The 16,532-nt window shown below is 40.2% G+C and overlaps 1 protein-coding gene across 2 annotated transcripts in view; it reads left to right on the forward strand.

The window, feature by feature from the left end:
- Positions 1-16,532, forward strand: part of LOC117527462 (globoside alpha-1,3-N-acetylgalactosaminyltransferase 1-like) — a 93,226-nt gene that overhangs the window by 37,197 nt on the left and 39,497 nt on the right. The window contains exon 4 of one of the 2 annotated variants that reach the window (XM_034189820.1): positions 15,662-15,706. The exons of the other annotated variant lie outside the window; for it this stretch is intronic. Coding sequence (XP_034045711.1) covers positions 15,662-15,706 — 45 coding nt within the window. The remainder of the gene's footprint in view (positions 1-15,661; positions 15,707-16,532) is intronic. 2 annotated transcript variants of the gene reach the window in all.

Here is a 16,532-nt window from a genome sequence, read left to right on the forward strand (position 1 = left end):
TTACCATGAGTGACTTAAGTGTCATACTCCTGGTACAATAAGTGAAAAGTGCAGTGATTTTAAGGTCTTCCACAACAGTGTCTGTCAAATTAAAAGCACCTGCTTACAGTAGAATGCAGAAAAAACAAAAAGCTCTGCATGTGTGGGCATGCGCGCTTGCAATTTTGATCATGCATAAACTGGGGGAGTGCTGATATTTGCTGTTTTGGTATGTTAATGTATTTTGGGTCAAGGATGAATGGTGCCAAAACAGAACGTTGATAGGAATCATTTTTTAGAGAAGCTACTTATCAGCCAACAACACTGAACAACGGACATTAATATTTACATTCTTGACTTGCATGCCAATCCAGCAGCGGGCGATAAACATTTATATATTAAAAGCATGAGTATGTGCACATGTGATTTTATTTAGTAAGTTCAATGTAAGTCCATAATATAATTGTAAATACATTAAAAAGTACATGGATGACACAAGAAAGTGAAAACACTTATTTCCATTGTGGTCTATTTAAAAATCAAATGACAAAATATAAATGAAAATAAAATATAATAATAACAATAATACTGATAATAATAATAATAGTGTGTATAGGATGACAAGAACCTAAACAAATTATAAATGCATTATGACAGTAAATTACCATTTTAAAAAAAATGGTGCAATTAACAGGAAGTAAAAGGGTTGAATTCTTCTTCAAAAAACTGTTGAGGTCTAAGGTTTTTTAAACATTCTGGACTCGCACACCATTCCGACTCATGATAGAAACTTTGCACAATTTATTACCACCGTTGAACAATGTCAGCTACCTATTTTATAAACATAACCCAATATTGAGGCCGTGGATCCGCACAGACAACACGCTAGTTACTATTTACTAGAACTATTATTTTATTTGAAAGTCTTATTTAAACATTGGGCACACAGCCGTCCTGCTCTGTCCTGTTTAGACCGCATGGGCAGACCAGCTCCTGGTGGACTGCATGTACAGGTGGAGTTGCCTCAAAAAGGGCACTGGGTGTAAAACTTGGGGCCAAATCTCAAAGCGGATCAGCACGGGAGCTGCTGTGACGAGCCAGAGAACCCGGGAGCGCCTAAAAGACAAATGACACCATTAAATCACTGGATACCTTGTTTTCATTGTTCTTTAAGTCCTTTATAAAAGTACAAGGCAAAGTTTAGGTCATAATGAAATGTTTCCTCTTCAAACTGTTTAAATAACATGTAAGATCTCCCCTCACCATCTGTCTCATCTTCTTCTTTGTCTTTCGGCTGTTCCCGTTAGGGGTCGCCACAGCAGATCAATCGTTTCCATCTCACCCTGTCCTCTGTATCCTCCTCTTCTTAGTCGTCTTCGCCCACCATCTGTCTCATAAAGAAACAAAATGTGGGGCAACTAGTTTTCATTCCAACATCTATCTTCCTGAATGAAACCCCTGTTTGGGTGTTTGTAGACTAGAAAGACAGGATGCCGGGTAAAGATTCACACGTTTTGCTGAAATCAGATGAATGATTTTACAGTCTGGAAATTGCATGTTTCAAATTGTGACTTTGGATAAAAAGTGTTACAAGAATTTTCAAGAACTTGTGCTAAGACATTTTGAGGAAGAACTGACAAATTTAACATGACACCAAGCAGTAAGCGTCAATGGTCTCACATGAAGTCCAAATGGAAGAAGATGCAGTTCCTTGACTGGTCACTTGAGGTTGGTTCCAAAAGTGAGCAGGTTCCCATTCAAGTCCATGTTAATGTTCAACTTCAGAGCAGAGATAAACATGTTTTCAGCCTGGTACAAAAACCGTTTTAGTCTCTCTAGATTTTCTCTCCATGATAACTGTATAGGCGATGAATTTCTTTTTAATGTTTTAGTTGAAGATGTTTTATGTCTTGAAGATGTGTATAATTAGGGGTGTGTTGGCTTTGAGTGATAGCTGCTTCGCAGAGCGCCTCCGATTCTGATCGCGTCCGTCAATGACAAATATTTAATGAAAAAATAGTTTACATTTACACGGTCTGATTGTGTTAACTGTCAGATCAGGTCTCTGAGGCTGAGATTAATGTTACTGTGTGTAGATTTTTGAACACAGCACCAAATGCTACATCCATCCAGTATCAACTTGTCTTTAACAGTTTGACTAATATATAACAAATATCATAGACTGGTGTCGAATTCAGGAATTCTGACACCATCGGGCATTTTTGAGACAAAGTTGGCAACCGGTCTTATTTTGTCAATTTGGTTGTGCTGAATTCAAATCTGCCACATGACAAGCTGTATCTGTCCTCATTTGACCTCTACAGGTCGTTGAACTTTGTGACCCCAAACGCCCCATCAGAACCCAGTTTTTCAGTTTCATAAGTAATGAAATGCACTGAAGTAACGAATTAACTCAAGCAATGGCACTCTTTTCTAAGATCCTGAATTCATAAATCTAACTTAAAAAGTCTGTGTGACCTCTTGTGACCCCTAAAGGTCATTGACATTTATGACCAAAAACTGCAAACTAAAAATATTTTCTGGCCTTGATAGAGAAACTTGGAATAGTAGTATGATGGATGAAAGTGAAAATTGGTCTTACATTGCTGATGTACAGAAGTTAAATTGAAATATTCCATGTGCCAAAGTTATTCAAATTTGCATGTATGTGTTAGTCCAATAAAGTAAGCTTTGAGCTCTGAAATTGCCCTGTACCATATCCCATCTGCTTACAAAGGTGATTTTCCTAACTGCTTTTGTTTAATTTGCATTATGAACATTGCATTTATAATGGTTCCTTTCGCAAAATGGACATAAGTTTTGTGTACATCCAAAACTAGTCTGCTGTGTTTTGCAGCAGTGCACTGCAGCTTGTTACTTGCAGTTGCAGTTCTTTCTTTGACACTGTGTGGTGCAGCCACATGTCTCAAGATTGATTACAGTCTGTGGCACAGAAGGTAGGGAAGTGAGAACTGGCAAAAGTGCATCTTTCTCAATTCACGAACCCATTATGCCTGGTGGAGGTAGTTCTGGTCTTTGTGGATTTGCTTGGAGCCATACAGCTGCGTGATAGTGTGCCCTCTTGATATGAAAAGATAGAGCATCTTGGCTTGGAGATAAGGATTCCAGAAGAACATACTGAGCAAATAGAGAAGCCCTCGCACTGTTTGATGAGGTGCATGAGCCAGCTTTAAAGACCTTGCAAATAAAGGCCTCCACATCAGTACAGGCTGTCCTGCTTAGGTCACCTCTTCAAAGTTCTTTCAGGAGATCATAGTGCTCAATGAAAAAATTTGACACTGGGATTTCTTTGAGTGCCCTGCCAGGAATGAAGTGGTGTCACATTCTGTGATAGCATGGAAGGCTGACAAGCAATTGAGCAAAGCATCACCAAGGTTCTCAGCCACTGCAGGTATTGGAATGAACTTCTGCTTCTTTGATGTGCCTGCCTTCATTCAAACTTTGTCACAGTTGATGTTGGCAAAATGAGGTAAAAGAAGAGCTGATACATTTGTGTCTCTTGAGGCCACCACCATTGCAGAGGTTTGGCTCTTTGTGCAGTGGAGCAACATTCTAGTGTCTGCCTCTTCATGTCTAGCTTCAAGTTCTTCTACATTTACATCAGATGTTGAGGCCTCTACTCACTCATCGTCAGTGAACCCACCACCAACAACAACAGTTTTGTTTAGTGGAGCCTGAAGGATCAACTGTTGAGAGAGAAATCTAGCAAGATCTGCCTTGTTCCCCTCACTGGCCATGAAGTTCTCCCACCTCAGAGGTAGTGGTACATCCCTATCCCTGATCTCTCGCCTAACTGGACCCGTCTTCTTGGCACGTTTAGTGCAAATACCAGACTTAATTGACATGTCATCAGTGGTGGGCACAGCTAACCAAAACGTTAGTTTTGATAACAGATAGTCAGCTAACTGAAATGTTATCTTTTATAAAGCTAAACCGATAAACCACCCAAAAGTTTATTGGAATCTACAGATGACCAATAACTTCCAGTATTGTCTCCGGTACACTTGCAACTACTAACAAGCTGATTTTGAGTTTTAACTCCATGATCACTTCTGGTACCATCAAAGGCGACCACAGACCCAAACAGTGAGTCAGCTCTTCTGTCGTTGTGTGTCCTGCCTGCTGCTGGAAGCTCCTGTTTGCTACATGGCTTCCAGCAGTGAAGCAGTTGAGACGAGCAGCAAAGCTCACCTCTCTGCTCAATAGCAGTGTTGCCATAAGGCAGAAGTCTTGGAAAATAAAACAATGTTGACTTATGGTTTTGATTTATAAATAAAATTAATACAGATAATATAACTCCATTAATGTCAATTCTGTCATTTGTACAAAGGTAAAATATAACATCTTTTAATTTTAAATAATGCACTAATTCTGAAGTTTTGTAACAAACACAGATGCCAAAGGGATTATGGGTAAAATGTGCCTCCGCTAACACTGATTAACTCATTCATACTATGTAAAAACCATCACGTTAATGTGAGGTGTGTGTGTGTATGTGTGTTAGTGTTTACATATAAATGTGCTTTTGTAAAATATGCCAATTTTTATTTCTTAAAAAAAAAAGTAATTTGCAAAAAGCCAAAAAGTGAAGTTATTTGACAACCATCTGATGTAAATCAAATCAATTTTATTAATTTTAAGCATGGAGACAAATGGAAAACCACATTTAACACTCCTACCCACCATTATGAATACTTGGTGATGCCATTTTGGCTAACAAACGCACCGGCGGTATTTCAAAATCGGGTCAATGATGTCGTTCGGGAGTACCTGAACAAGTGTCTATCTTGTTTGTCTGTCTTGATGATCAAATCAAATCAATTTTATTTATATAGCGCCAAATCACAACAAACAGTTGCCCTAAGGCGCTTTATATTGTAAGGCAAAGTCATACAATAATTACGGAAAAAACCCCAACGGTCAAAACGACCCCCTGTGAGCAAGCACTTGGCGACAGTGGGAAGGGAAAAACTCCCTTTTAACAGGAAGAAACCTCCAGCAGAACCAGGCTCAGGGAGGGGCAGTCTTCTGCTGGGACTGGTTGGGGCTGAGGGAGAGAACCAGGAAAAAGACATGCTGTGGAGGGGAGCAGAGCTCAATCACTAATGATTAAATGCAGAGTGGTGCATACAGAGCAAAAAGAGAAAGAAACACTCAGTGCATCATGGGAACCCCCCAGCAGTCTAAGTCTATAGCAGCATAACTAAGGGATGGTTCAGGGTCACCTGATCCAGCCCTAACTGTAAGCTTTAGCAAAAAGGAAAGTTTTAAGCCTAATCTTAAAAGTAGAGAGGGTGTCTCTCTCCCTGATCCGAATTGGGAGCTGGTTCCAGAGGAGAGGAGCCTGAAAGCTGAAGGCTCTGCCTCCCATTCTACTCTTACAAACCCTAAGAACTACAAGTAAGCCTGCAGTCTGAGAGCGAAGCGCTCTATTGGGGTGATATGGTAATATAAGGTCCCTAAGATAAGATGGGACCTGATTATTCAAAACCTTATAAGTAAGAAGAAGAATTTTAAATTCTATTCTAGAATTAACAGGAAGCCAATGAAGAGAAGCCAATATGGGTGAGATATGCTCTCTCCTTCTAGTCCCTGTCAATACTCTAGCTGCAGCATTTTGAATTAACTGAAGGCTTTTCAGGGAACTTTTAGGACAACCTGATAATAATGAATTACAATAGTCCAGCCTAGAGGAAATAAATGCATGAATTAGTTTTTCAGCATCACTCTGAGACAAGACCTTTCTAATTTTAGAGAGCGCAAATGCAAAAAAGCAGTCCTACATATTTGTTTAATATGCGCATTGAATGACATATCCTGATCAAAAATGACTCCAAGATTTCTCACAGTATTACTAGAGGTCAGGGTAATGCTATCCAGAGTAAGGATCTGGTTAGACACCATGTTTCTAAGATTTGTGGGGCCAAGTACAATAACTTCAGTTTTATCTGAGTTTAAAAGCAGGAAATTAGAGGTCATCCATGTCTTTATGTCTGTAAGACAATCCTGCAGTTTAGCTAATTGGTGTGTGTCCTCTGGCTTCATGGATAGATAAAGCTGGGTATCATCTGCGTAAAAATGAAAATTTAAGCAATGCTGTCTAATAATACTGCCTAAAGGAAGCATGTATAAAGTGAATAAAATTGGTCCTAGCACAGAACCTTGTGGAACTCCATAATTAACCTTAGTCTGTGAAGAAGATTCCCCATTTACATGAACAAATTGTAATCTATTAGATAAATATGATTCAAACCACCTGGTAACCGCGGTCAACATGAATAGAACACTGCCATCTACTGGCATCCAGATGCTCATACTGCCATGAACACTACTGGTCAGTAGATGGCAGTAGAGACCGTGAAAACTTGCCAAAACAAAATTCCAGATAATCTGTGTCAGCTACGTTTAACCATCTGGGTCTGACGCCGTCGAATACGACAGCTAAGACCAAGCTTTACTAAATTATAAATAACTTTTTAATGTTATGAGATAGAAACTTTTTTTGCTGAAAAGTTAACTCTGTGGACTTTCGAGCCAGCCATCGGCCATCTTTATACTTCTCATAGAAGCTGTGTGATGACATGCGCAATGTGACTGTCTAATCGGAATTGGTTCACTGTCACACGGTTTTCCAAAATCCAATCGTAGGGCAGATTCACCTCACGTGAAAAGCCAAAGATCATTTTCAGGAGTGATATGTTACTAGTTAGCCCGTTTGAATAGCCCCCTGGGTGCGCCATTACGCACAGTGATCACTGAAAGCAGACAGAGAGCCTCTGATGACAATCTCACGTGCTGAAACAGAGTGTGTAACTATCAGGATTGCTCCACTAGTTTGCATGTGAATGTTAGTTATCAGTTTGAATATTAAATATCTTGTCTTTGTTGTGTATTCAATTCACTATAGGTTGAAGAGGATTTGCAAATCATTGTATTCTGTTTTTATTTACATTTCACACAACTGCCCAACTTCATTGGAATTTGGGTTGTACATTTGAAAGCTTCCCCAGCTTGCATGATAGATTTTGCAAATGCATCTGCCACATCACCAAATGTTTTGGCTTTTGGATGCTTCCCAAGTGCAACTTCATGTGCCTGGCCATCAACAATCAGTGTGGCATTGCTGCCCAATTCAGTCCTCTCAAGTGTCTGAGGACAGGGCACGTTGCTGAGCAGTGACTCCATCAAAACAGACTTCTGACCAGATCTGAGGTTGCCTGTTATGTCGACGAGAGATGCTGGTGCTGGTAGTAACTCGTATTGCAAGATTTCAATAGTGTCCTGTAATTTTAAGTCTTTGTGTTTTTTTTTTTTTTGTGTGTGTTTTTTTTCCTTTTTAACATCTTGGCAAAGCAAACAAAACTCGCAGGATACAGGGACATCTCTGTTGAGATTACAAACTGGATCCATTTTTAAAGTTACAGATTCTGAATGAGATATGATCAATATATGTACAAGCACATTAAACAACATTGTTCAAAATAGGTAAACCAATTCTACATTCTTAACACATAAGTACACAAACTGTCTAGTAAAATGTAACTATATACAGTATAAATACAGGAATAAACAAATATGAACTGTAAGATGATTGAACCAACTACTAAAACTAGTCACCAAGGCCCACTAAATTCTTGGGGATAAGGGTAGGTATCGTGTGAGAATATATATCACCACTACAGTAAGACCACAGACACTTGGAGAAAGGTCTACCAAGATACCACTTGTTCTACAAAATCAAGAAATTGCTACATCTGACGTGAGTGTGTGAAAACAGTGTAGAATCTGCAAGTGGTCAACACATGCACCCTGACACTGCAGTGATAATCTTTTAAAGTTAGATTTATGAATTTAGGATCTTAAAATTGACAAAAGAGGGCCATTGGTTTAGTTAATTCATCACTTCAGTGCATTTTATTACTGATGAAGCTTCGTATCGGCTCGCTACAGAAAACCAATGGGTGACAACATGCAGGCTTTGTTGTGTGTATGTGTGTGTGTGTGCAAACACACACACAGTCTGTGCTCAACACACAAAACCACAAATGATGGCATGCTGTGGGTTTGTAACAGACATTTTGGAGGTTCATTCTGGGAACATCCCACTCTTCCAAACGTTCAGGTCAGTAAATTAATATATTTTTATGGAAAGTTTCAGTAGGCTGTACTACGTATTAGTTTTATACTTACATGTGCTTTTCGTTTCAAATAAAAAGACGTCTCATCAGTGATGGGAGAGTGAATGTTACTTTAGCTCTATCTAGACTAGGCTTTTGGGGATTCCTCGAGGGGGCTGTGGGTGGGCTCTTCTCCCCCATAACTGGTGAACGGTATAGCGTATGACCACCAAATTTGCAGGAGATGATCTGCACCTGAAACTTGATAATTAACGTCATTTTGGTGTCATTATAATGTAATATGTCATTATGATGTCATAATGTATTTTCCTACAAATTTAGATATGCAACTCAATTTTACTGATTATCTGCCTTAGAGCAAGCTGTTTTTGACAGAATGTGTAAAATTGTTTTCTGTGTTTGACAAAAGTGACTGAATATTCTTGGAACAGTGGAGGTGCATTTGAAAACCTCCGACTGCAATCTGTGTGTGTTCCAAACAGTTGGGCAAATTCCTGTGGCCAGCCTGAATGTTCAGCACATGTTCAAAACAATCGAGGTGCAGTTGAGGTGAAAAAATATTGTACAGCAGTTGAGGTGGACTAATTGCATTCTGACTGCATTCTAAGTTTTCTCACTGCGTCAAAACAGCATTCAAAGCAGTCTGATGGCATTCAAGGAAGTCGCGTTTGTGGGACTAACTGCCTGGCTCCAAACGTTGGAAAGATGGATTCCAGTTGGAATTAATAGCTTTAAAGTGAATTGCCATTTTAAATCAAATGACACCTCTTTCCCAACATTGTCATACAGACAACAGACCAAAACAGTTTGTTTTTTTTCTCTCTAAAAATGAAACGTCCTCTGTTCTTTGAATTACATTGATCTTGACATGTCTCATTTATACCTGAAAGGAAATACTTTTGACAAAAACTACAGATTGTATTAATTTCTATTTATGTCCAGAGATCAAGGATCCAGTGGCCAATTTCATATTTATTTATTTAAAGACTCAGTAAAATGTTGTTGACATAGAAAACCTATAAAGCCTATTTTTAGTACACAGAAAATTCACAAGAGGTTTAAAGGTATTAATAAGGGAATCCATAAAGAATCGGATTGATAGACAGAATTAATAATGCTATTGATATCGATAAAAGCTTATTGATACCCATTCCTAGAGACTGTTAGCGATAGTTTTTTTTTTTTTTTTTTCCCCCAAACCCAATTTATCACTGTCGCACACCTTGGACTTTTAGTCTGTGTTTTTATTTATTCATGCAGTGCATCAATATTTCGTTCTGTGATGGTTTTTATTAATACAGTAACATGCTTTTGGAGGGCGGTATGCATTTTCAGAGGCCCAACGTCCATGCCCAGTCGCCCAAAATGACCGATATTTGCCTGAGTTAGACGAGGGCGAATATCATAGACTCACATTCGCAATATTTAATGTAATTTCAAAACGCATGACACCCAGCAAATGCATACATCAAAAGTTGGCTCACTTTAACTTTTGTCGCGTTGGCTGGTACCGCGCTGCTCTCCAAATTCAGGGCGTCCTCATCAAGCTGGCTGCTTTGGCTGCTGTTCATTGTCGGACTATCCGTGATAAAATCATCCGGAATATCCATATTGGGACCAACACACACTTTCACACTCACCTTTTCATGTTCTCATCTGCGGACAGTTCTTGGGTTGTGCATGCTATGATGTCATCGCTTTAAGGGCGGGTATCCCAATACCCGCCCTTTACTGCGGGCAGGTATAGACAGGTAGCGTAAATATAAATCTATGGTACCGGCCCAGCAACGCCTCAGTAAGTGATAATAATGAATGATAATATCCTCTTGACTGCCAGTCAGGTGGATAGTGGTAGTCAGGAGGATGAAAACTAGTCTACGTCTCAGTCATGTGACACAGTGAGGTAATGTTAGCCGCCTACATTTTAATCAGCTTTTGTCTTTAAAGCCCAGCAGTGTGAAGTTGTCTTCTGCTTGAATTTGCATGAATTTAAATGTCTAAATGTCATTGACATTTCTAATTTGCTGAAATGTTATCTGTAAATACATGACGACTCTTGATTGTGTTTATATATATATATATATATATATATATATATATATATATATATATATATGCTCTTCCCTTTAATATCATGTATTCCAGGTTGTACCTTTTTCTCAGGAGTAATGAAAAGTCACTTTTGATGAACATCATCATTCATTGTTTATAATAGAAACCACTGGACGAATCAGCCGGAGGAAAAACTAAAATACAGGCAAGAGCAAACAGAGGAAAAGATGAATACACTGAAGTATGATTTACGGGTGCAAAACTGGGAAGAGGAATACAGTGAAGGTGATGTTGATAGAGCATATGGAGCTTTTTAAAAATATTTACATCACTATATGAAAAAAATAGTCCAATAAAACAATACGGTAGAAAACAAAAATTCAAAGATTGGCCATGGTTGACGAAAGGATTACAAAATGCATGTAAGAAGAAAATACTCTATATAAAGAATTCATAAAACTAAGGACTAAGGAGGCAGAAAATAGATATAAGAAATATAAAAATAAGTTAACTAATATTATAAGGGTATGTAGGAAGGAATACTATAGTAAGATATTATATAATAACAAAAATAATATCAAAGGAATATGGGATATATTAAATAGCATTATTAAAAATGGTACAAAACAGCAGAGCTATCCTCAACATTTCATTGATAACAATATCAGAAAGGAGAATATGGATGACATGGTTAATGGCTTTAATAATTTTTTTGTAAATGTTGGACCTAACTTGGCAGAAAAGATTCCTGATTCATTGTTATCTGAGGACTGGAATGATAATCTTATAGAGAGGAATCCCTGTTCAATGTTCCTCACAGCAGTGGAAGAAAAAGAAATAACAGACATTAGCAAAAATTGCAAACACAAAACATCTACTGATTTAAATGAAATTGACATGATAGTTGTAAAACAGGTCATTGAAGGGATTTCAGAACCATTAACATATATTTGTACAAGTAATTTGTCATTTCAAACCGGTAAATTTCCCAATGAAATGAAAATAGCCAAAGTTGTTCCTCTGTATTAGAAAAATATTAGAAAAATTATTGAACAGTAGATTAGATAAATTTATAAACAAACATAAATTACTTTTTGACAGTCAATATGGATTTAGAGCAAATAGTTCAACATCACTGACATTAATAAAATCAGTTGAGATCACAAATGCCATAGATCATAAATTACATTCAGTTGGAATATTCATAGACCTTAAAAAAGCTTTTGACACAATCAGTCATGATATATTAATCAATAAACTTGAACGGTATGGAATCAGGGGATTAGTGTTGCACTGGGTGAGAAGTTATTTGAGTAACAGAAAACAATTTGTGAAGTTGGGGGAATATACATCATCATGCTTGGACATTGCTTGTGGTGTCCCACAGGGGTCAGCATTGGGTCCGAAACTCTTTTTACTTTATATAAATGATATTTTTAATGTGTCCAAGATATTAAAATTAGTATTATTTGCAGATGACACAAGTATTTTTTGTTCTGGGGGGATTTGCAGAAACTGCTAAGGAACATCACTACAGAAATGGGAAAGCTGAAAATGTGGTTTGACAAATAAATTATCATTAAACTTAAGTAAAACAAAATGTTATTTGGCAATTGTAATAAAGACATACAAGTACAGTTACAAGTACAGGGGGTGGATATTGAAAGAGTATATGAAACTAAGTTTCTTGGGGTGATAATTGATGATAAAATAAACTGGAAGTCTCATAAAACGTATACAGAGCAAACTGGTAAGAAGCATTTCAATTCTGAACAAAGTTAAATACATTCTGGACCACAACTCACTCCGCATTCTCTATTGTTCACTGATCTTACCATATTTACACTATTGTGCAGAGGTCTGGGGCAATAATTATAAATGTACAACACAACCATTATTCATACTGCAGAAAAGTGCTATAAGAATAATTCATAATACTGGTTATAGAGTCCACACAAATTCACTATTCTTAAAATCAAAAATTTTAAAATTTACTGATCTGGTTCATTTTCAATCTGTACAAATCGTGTGCAAAGCAATAAACAATTTACTTCCAGGAAATATTAAAAACATGCTCTTTAATACGAGGTCTGTCCAAAAAGTATCAGACCTTTTTATTTTTTGCAAAAACCATATGGATTTGAATCACGCGCGTAATTCCTCCGCACGTCTTGTCTCAATGTGCCGAAAAAGTGCTGATGTCCACGTCTTCCGCAATTCCTGTGCTAGTCAGAGGACGTACCAGATAAAACACAGCGTCCAGTTTGGAAATAAACGGCACATTCCACTGTTACAGGAGTTTTTGTCATGGAAAGAGGAGCGGAGGAATTCCGCGCGTCGCGGTGGAGCCGCATGGCGCAAAGCAACGCCGTGATGAAGTCTCACAGGACATGTTCTGGCATGTCCAGGCTCATCCACAATTTCTCGGTTAGTCACACGACTGAAAACCCACTGACAGCCGTCTAAAAGCCATCTCAAAGCAGTCATGTGAGACCAACACGGAGGTGGTTTTGTCCCGCGCCATGAACGGCACGGTGGCGCATCCGTCCGCTTTTCTTTCCATGAAAAAAAACTCCTTTAATAGTGGAATGTGCCAAAAAAGTGCTGATGTCCACGCCTTTTTTCCTTTTTTTGTGGAAGTTAGACAACGTCCCGGATCAACAAAGCCTTCACGTTGGAAGTGATCTGGTTGATTCAGCCTGTCGATTGGCGCGGCACGCTCTCAGCAGTTGTGGGCCGTCCTTAAAGTGGCAGTAACACTCCTTAATCTGTGTAATCCCCACAAAATCGTCCCTGAAAGCCATATTAATTTTCCGAACGGTGTCCACCTGGAGGTCTCTCACAGTTTCTGGAAAAAAATTGATGCAGCAAAGCTCCAAATCGTTCAGACATTTATTCGCAATAAAAAAACGATGCAGGGGTGGACCAGTGCTCACACAAAGCCTACTCACAGGCGAATGACGCAAGCAACAGGCGTGAAAAAACTCTCGCATGCGCACGAAGGTTCAAGCTTGGCTGATGCAATCACACGTGATTCAAATCCATATGGTTTTTGCAAAAAATAAAAAGGTCCAATACTTTTTGGACAGACCTTGTAGAGTAGGGGATTATAATCTGAGGGGGGAGTTTAATTTAAAACATCAGTGGGCACGTACAACATTAAAAGGTTTTTGTATTTGTTTGTGGAGTGAGGATGTGGAACAGATTGAGGGTGGAGCTCAAGCAATGTCCAAGCATGAACCAGTTTAAGCAGCGGCATAGGTACATGTTTTTTTCTAGGTATAAGGAGGAGGAAGGGTGTTGAGGGTTAGGGCACTTTGTTTTTCTATCTTGTAAATATGTAGTATAAAATCACACACATTGCATATGTATGTAGGTATGTGTATATATGTATGTATCTACACTAGAGATGTTTATGATGATGGGACTTGAGTTTGTGTTGTGTTAAGTGTGTTTGTAGCATGGCCCAAGCAGAGGGTCACCCCTTGGAGTCTGGTCTGCTTGAGGTTTCTTCCTCAATACATCGGAGGGAGTTTTTCCTTATCACTGTTGCCTGTGTGCTTGCTCTGGGGGTTGGTAATGAGTATATATTTATGTTTGTATGTATATAAGGGGTGGGCGTTTATAAGCTTTGCTTCTGCTCACCCCCTTTTGGTCACACATGTCACTGTGGGATTGTCTTCTGTATCATTTTCTTGTTACTGTTGAGTTTGTGTGCCAAATAAATTCATTCATCCATCAGAGCTGTCAACCAATCACCACCTCGTGGTGAGTTGGATCCGCTGGAAGGGGAGGAAGCCGGTCAGACCTGGCAGGCCCAAACATATTGTTAGGGTCTGCTGGGAATGAATGGCGGAAGCCTCTGTCAGCGAGGTCTTTAACTCCCACCTCTGAGAGCTTCTCCCAGATCCCGGGGGAGGTTGGAGACATGGAGTCCGAGTGGACCTTGTTCTCCACCTCCATTGTCGATGCGGCCACTCGTAGCTGTGGTCGCAAGGTCTCTGGTGCCTGTCGCTGCGGCAGTCCCCAAACCTGGTGGTGGACACCGGAAGTAAGGGATGCCATCAAGCTGAAGATGGAGTCCTACTTATCTTTGTTGGTAGGTGGGACCCCAGAGGCAGCTGACAGGTACCGGCAGGCCAAGCGTGCCACAGCCCTTGCGGTCGCAGATACAAAAACTTGGGTCTGGGAGGAGTTCGGGGAGGCTATGGAGGAAGACTATCGGTCAGCCTCGAAGAGATTCTGGCAAACCGTCCGACGCCTCAGGAGGCAGAAGCAGTTCTCCACCCTCACTGTTTACAGTGCGGGTGGGGAGCTGTTGACCCTGACTGGGGATGTTGTCGGGCGGTGGAAGGAGTACTTCGAGGATCTCCTCAATCCCATCGTTACGTCTTCCGAAGAGGAAGCAGAGACTGGGGACTCAGAGGCGGACTCATCCATTACCCAGGCCGAAGTCACCGAGGTGGTTAGAAAGCTCCTCGGTGGAAGGCTCCTGGGGTGGATGAAATCCGTCCCGAGTACCTTAAGTCTCTGGATGTTGTGGGACTGTCTTGGCTGACACGCCTCTGCAACATCGCGTGGCGATTGGGGACAGTGCCTCTGGATTGGCAGACCGGGGTGGTGGTCCCTCTGTTTAAGAAGGGAGACCGGAGGGTGTGTTCCAACTATAAGGGGATCACACTCCTCGGCCTCCCCGGTAAGGTCTATTCCAGAGTACTGGAGAGGAGAATTCGACCAATGGTCGAACCTTGGATTCAGGAGGAGCAGTGTGGTTTTTGTCCTGGTCGCGGCACACTGGACCAGCTCTACACGCTCCATCGGGTGCTTGAGGGTTCATGGGAGTTCGCCCAACCAGTCCACGTGTTTTGTGGATCTGGAGAAGGCATTCGACCATGTCCCTCAGGGCACCCTGTAGGGAGTGCTCCGGGAGTACGGGGTCCGGGGTCCTTTGCTAAGGGCTATCCGGTCCCTGTACGACCGCAGCAGGAGCTTGGTTCGCATTGCCGATAGTAAATCAAACCTGTTTCCAGTGCATATTGGCCTCCGCCAGGGCTGCCCTTTGTCACCGGTTCTGTTCATTATTTTTATGGACAGAATTTCTAGGCGCAGCCAGGGTGTAGAGGGGGTCTGGTTTGGGAACCATAGAATCTCGTCTGTGCTGTTTGCGGACGATGTGGTTCTGTTGGCTTCGTCAAATCAGGACCTTCAGCGTGCACTGGGGCGGTTTGCAGCTGAGTGTGAAGCGATGAAAATCAGCACCTCCAAATCCGAGGCCATGGTTCTTGACCGGAAAAAGGTGCTTTGCCCTCTTCAGGTCGGTGGAGTGTCCTTGCCTCAAGTGGAGGAGTTTAAGTATCTCGGGGTCTTGTTCATGAGTGAGGGACGGATGGAGCGTAAATTCATTCATTCATTCATTCAAAAAAAAAAACATTGTTCAGGTGACTTGTTGAAAATTGTTTATTTATTTGCAGACATCTTGTCTTCTTTGCCACACAATCGGGCACAGCAATCACAAGGTGAGTCACACTGCTTTGTGGGCGGAGCTTTAGCTGTTAATCGTTATAGCAGGAGAATGTCTGTTAAAACACTCTTGGAATTGTGGGACATTGGCGATTAACTTTAAACCTCAAACGCATGAAAATGTAAAGGTACGTAAAAACTGGTTTTATGCTATGGCGCATTCAGAAAGTATTCACAGCACTATACTTCTTCCACATGTTATGTTACCATGTTGTTCCATGTACATAAGTATTAACAGCCTTTGCCATGAAGCTCAAAATTGAGCTCAGTGGCTGTTTTCACAGAGATGTTTCTACAGCTTAATTGGAGTCCACCTGGGGTAAATTCAGCTGATTGGACATGATTTGGAAAGACACCAGTGGTGGGACAGTTCTGCTAATCCAGTAACCGCTAATTATTGAAGCTAACATTTTCGTTAGCGGATTAGCTTTTCAGATAACTTTGAAAACCATCAGTGGACCAGTTAGCTTCCGATAAATTTAGTTCCGATAACTTTTAGATCACAAACATATTTTTGCGGGCAGTGAATAAAGCTTAACAGTTAAACACATTTGTAAAGTCTAAAATCATAGATTGTAGTGCCTGTCTGTTACATGTTTTGCAGCAGACAGACAGCCTTGAGTGGCAGCACTCAATCCTCTGGCAGCGGAGGAGAACTGACTACCAGATAATACCAGACTAATAGTTTTGGAGAAGCTACCAATATTAACTAATGTTGCTAATTACATTTTGGACTTGCACACCTTTCCAGCAGGGGGCAGTAAATCATCTTTATATTAAAAGCTGGAGTGTAAGTGCATATAATTGTAAATACGGTAAAAA

The sequence above is a fragment of the Thalassophryne amazonica genome, chromosome 16, assembly GCF_902500255.1.
Source record: "Thalassophryne amazonica chromosome 16, fThaAma1.1, whole genome shotgun sequence".
Taxonomy (NCBI): domain Eukaryota; kingdom Metazoa; phylum Chordata; class Actinopteri; order Batrachoidiformes; family Batrachoididae; genus Thalassophryne; species Thalassophryne amazonica.